Raw genomic sequence first — 3704 nt, 5'->3', positions numbered from 1 at the left:
AGACTCCAAAAAAAAAAAAAAAGCAATAAAATTTCTTTAAAAAGAATAAAGGAAGCTTGGAATAAATATTTGTTAAAATTTGTGAATGACATATAATTTAAACCAAGAAGAATATTCAATTTTTTTCCTATCAATGAATTCATCTCATATATATTGCATTAAAATAATATCAAAGTAGATCTAAAAGCAGCTACAACTATAAAAAGAAAAAAAAAAGGAATTAAGCAAAAATTTTCATTCTTTTAAGAATATAAAAATATATTTGTATGAATTCAAATTTTTTTCACTACCTAGCATTTAGTAGTGTGACAGTAACTTGATTTACACTTTCTGTATTATCTTGATTTCTTGAAGATGTTTCTGCATGATTTCTTCTTAGAAAAAACCCTGGATTACTAGGACGAGACATTAATGCAGCTTCACTACTCAGCATTAAAATCACCGAAGACATTGTTGGTCTATCTTCTGCACATTCTTGGACACATAAGAGACCAACATGTATACATCTTAAGATTTCTGATTCTGTATATGAATTGCCAATGGATGGATCAATCAATGTCAATATAGTTCCTTCGTGCCAACGCCTCCAAACCTACAAGATCATACAGTGTAATCATTGGGATATATTGGCCAGAATGTTTATTCTTGTCTAATAAGAAGTACTCAAATAAAGGAAGAAATTCTTTCACCTACATTTTCCAAAAGATTCAATTCATCGTTGTCACCAGAAAATCCTCTATTTTTCTTCCCAGTTATAATTTCCAATATCATAACTCCAAAGCTATAAATATCAGATTTTATTGAAAAGTTTCCATCCATAATATATTCAGGAGACATATAACCACTACAAAATAAAAATGTGCCTAAGTTAAAAAAGAAGACACCATATCTAATTTATAAAATACATTCTAAAAAATTATCATAATATACTCACTATGTTCCAACAACTCTTATTGTTTTTTCTTGTGTTTGATCGTTGTCGAAAATTCTAGCCATTCCAAAGTCTGATATTTTTGGATTCATTTCAATATCTAGTAATATATTACTTATCTTGAGATCTCTATGAATAATTCGAAATCTTGAATCTTGATGCAAATAAAGAAGTCCTCTAGCTATTCCATATATAATATTAAATCGCCTCTCCCAATTAAGCAAGGGATTTTTTGATTTGTCTGCAATGTTAGTTATTATTAATACGAATAAACTAATTAAGTTTAACAAGCAAAGCAAGTATATATGATTATTAAAAAATGCATAAACATACAAGATATTGAGAGAAACAATGCTCACCAAACAAAATGGAATCAAGTCCTCTATTTTTCATATATTCATAGATCACCATCTTTTCATTCTTCTCAATGCAGCAACCAAGTAATCGGACTAGATTTCGATGTTGGAGTTTGGCAATTAATTTGATTTCATTTTTAAATTCGTTAATTCCTTGTCCAGAATTTTCTGATAACCTTTTTACAGCAATTTCTTGACCTTCAATCAATCTACCCTGATATTGTCATAGGCACAAACTGTTAGTATATATATAAGTATGTTATGATAGTTGTGCTGTGTTTAAAGTATTAAAACAACTTACCCTATAAACACTACCGAAGCCTCCTTCTCCAAGTTTATTATCTTGAGAGAAATTGTTTGTAGCCATCATTAAGGTATCAAAATTAAACATTGGCAATTTTAGATCATCCATGTTCCTTTCGTCACCTAGAAGACACAATCTCATTCATTAACCAAGCATAATTTCTGTGGAGAAAACATGGAATAGCAGCTATTGATAATAACCAAGGTAAATTATTAATTTATGCAGCACAAAAACCATACTATATAGAGACATTCATATCGGGGAGTTTATTATACATTACCTCTAGAACTTTGTTGTCTCTTCTTCCTTAAGTAACAAATAGCAATCAATCCCAAAACTAAAACAAGTGCACTAAGTGTGATGCCAATAGCCAGAACTGCTCTATGATTCTTGTTGGAGCTAGTAGATCCTGTGTGTCACTAAATTCATCAGAAAGAACTACTTAATCAATTAGGAAGGAACTTCCAATATCATCATCATAGCAAAAATGTGCAACCACTTAATCAATTAGACAGTACCTATATCAGCAGCTGCCAATCTGACATAGAGATCTTGACCGCCTGGACGGTGGACATTCATGTCAAAGAGTTGGTCAAACCACATGACACAGCCACTTCCTCCATTTCTGATATCGATGTTTGCATATGCAGTGCATGAACAATTTCTCTTACACAAACTCCCACATTCATCAAGTGTCATACTCTTATTTATAAACACGTTGCTTGTCTCCGGCAGCTTCATGTTCTCAAGATGCAAGAACTTGTCAGTCGAACAATTCAAAACCGTGTTCCTCACACACCCATCGGACCCATCTCTCAAGTTCCAAGCTTCTTGGTTCTTAGGCCTGAACCCCTGCATACAAGTGCAAATCGGGGAAGCATCATTCTCACACACTCCATACGGACCACACTGTCTATAGTAATCGCATGGATCCTTTGGTGTGTAAGAGAACTTGTTCCATCTTCCTTGTATCCACATGTAGCGTTGATACTGGCCATCAGAATCAGATGACAGAATTATCCTCGACAACAAGGAAGGTTCTGTAACGGAGAAAGAGAACCACACCCCATGCTCATCATAAGAGAAATTGTACTTGAGATCATTGGTGTTGTCTTTCATCCCTGGGATCCCACTAAATCTCTCACCGTTCCAAGGACCAGTTCGGTATATTATAGTTTGGTTTCTCCTGAGGAGGGCCTCAGGTAAACCATGGTAATCTATCTTCATAGTGTAGTCCCCGCTTGAAGGGTCTTCACCTTCGACCTTCCATGATGTTAAGTGCTTCTCCGTTCCTGTGTCGAGGTTCCAACCGACCTTCATCCCCGGTAACAAGGTATCTGTTGGGTATTCGAAGCTCTGCCACAAGTAGTTATTATTTGTCGTGTCTGATAAATCTTTGAGAACAAGGTTGCCGGTATCGAGGAGCTGGATAACTGGATTCTTGGCGTTGGTTTGGTTGGAGGACCATGCCGGGTTCCCCGATGAATTGAGAAGGATAAAGTTTCCGTTGTCTCCGATCTTGAGATGGCCTGCGGAGTTGTCAATGGGATTGTCTCTGTTTGCAACCCAAACTATTGTTTGAGGACTGATGTTGTTGTACCATATTCCGAGGTAATAGTTGGTGCTGGAACCTCCGAAGAATCCTAGAACGAAGGTTTGGTTTTCTGACAACAAGGTTTGGTTGGTTTTGAGGATTTGTGTTCCGGTTAAAGTATCGAAAGAGGTTGATGGAGCGATGAAGAAGAAGCAAATAAGAATGATGATGAGGGAGTTAAGGTGAGTGAAGAAGACTCTCATGATGTTTGCGGGAAGAGCAGTGTGTGATTGTTGTCCTGATCGTATAGCAACTTAGACCTTTTATATTCCTTTTGATCAATATATCTGTTTTGACCATGGTTCTGAAAACCGAACCGGACTGATCGGTTCAACCGAATTAATCGAAAATCGGTCATCTAATCGGTTCGAATAAGATCAGAAACCGTCTGATAAAAAATCGATAAAAAAACCAGTCGAACCGACAGTTAACTGGTGAACTGGTAAAACTATTCGGTTTTTTAGCGGATTTTTGGTTTTAAAAAAAAACCTAAACGGCGTCGTTTTGTCCCTATAAGAA

The 3704-nt window shown here is 35.7% G+C and overlaps 1 protein-coding gene across 1 annotated transcript; it reads right to left on the bottom strand.

Moving 5' to 3' along the window:
* LOC107621505 (receptor-like serine/threonine-protein kinase SD1-8) lies at positions 221–3415 on the bottom strand. The gene is made up of 7 exons (XM_016323531.2): positions 2110–3415; positions 1872–2000; positions 1589–1713; positions 1291–1501; positions 935–1172; positions 694–844; positions 221–592 (listed from the first exon to the last, which is right to left on the bottom strand). Exons 1-7 carry the CDS (start codon positions 3386–3388, stop codon positions 287–289), a joined length of 2439 nt encoding a protein of 812 aa, XP_016179017.1. The 5' UTR covers positions 3389–3415; the 3' UTR covers positions 221–286.

This window comes from Arachis ipaensis, chromosome B10, assembly GCF_000816755.2.
Source record: "Arachis ipaensis cultivar K30076 chromosome B10, Araip1.1, whole genome shotgun sequence".
NCBI lineage: Eukaryota > Viridiplantae > Streptophyta > Magnoliopsida > Fabales > Fabaceae > Arachis > Arachis ipaensis.
The sequence above is the reverse complement of the archived record's forward strand: the minus strand, read 5'-3'. Positions and strand labels throughout refer to the sequence as shown.

Bases quoted from the DNA above. Each gene is read 5' to 3' on its own strand.
- LOC107621505 (XM_016323531.2), bottom strand. From the start codon at position 3,388: ATGAGAGTCTTCTTCACTCACCTTAACTCCCTCATCATCATTCTTATT. The intron at 1,502-1,588 runs GTAAGTTGTTTT...TGACAATATCAG, and splicing joins GCTTCGGTAGTGTTTATAGG to GGTAGATTGATTGAAGGTCA. The intron at 1,173-1,290 runs GTGAGCATTGTT...CTAACATTGCAG, and splicing joins ACTTGATTCCATTTTGTTTG to ACAAATCAAAAAATCCCTTG.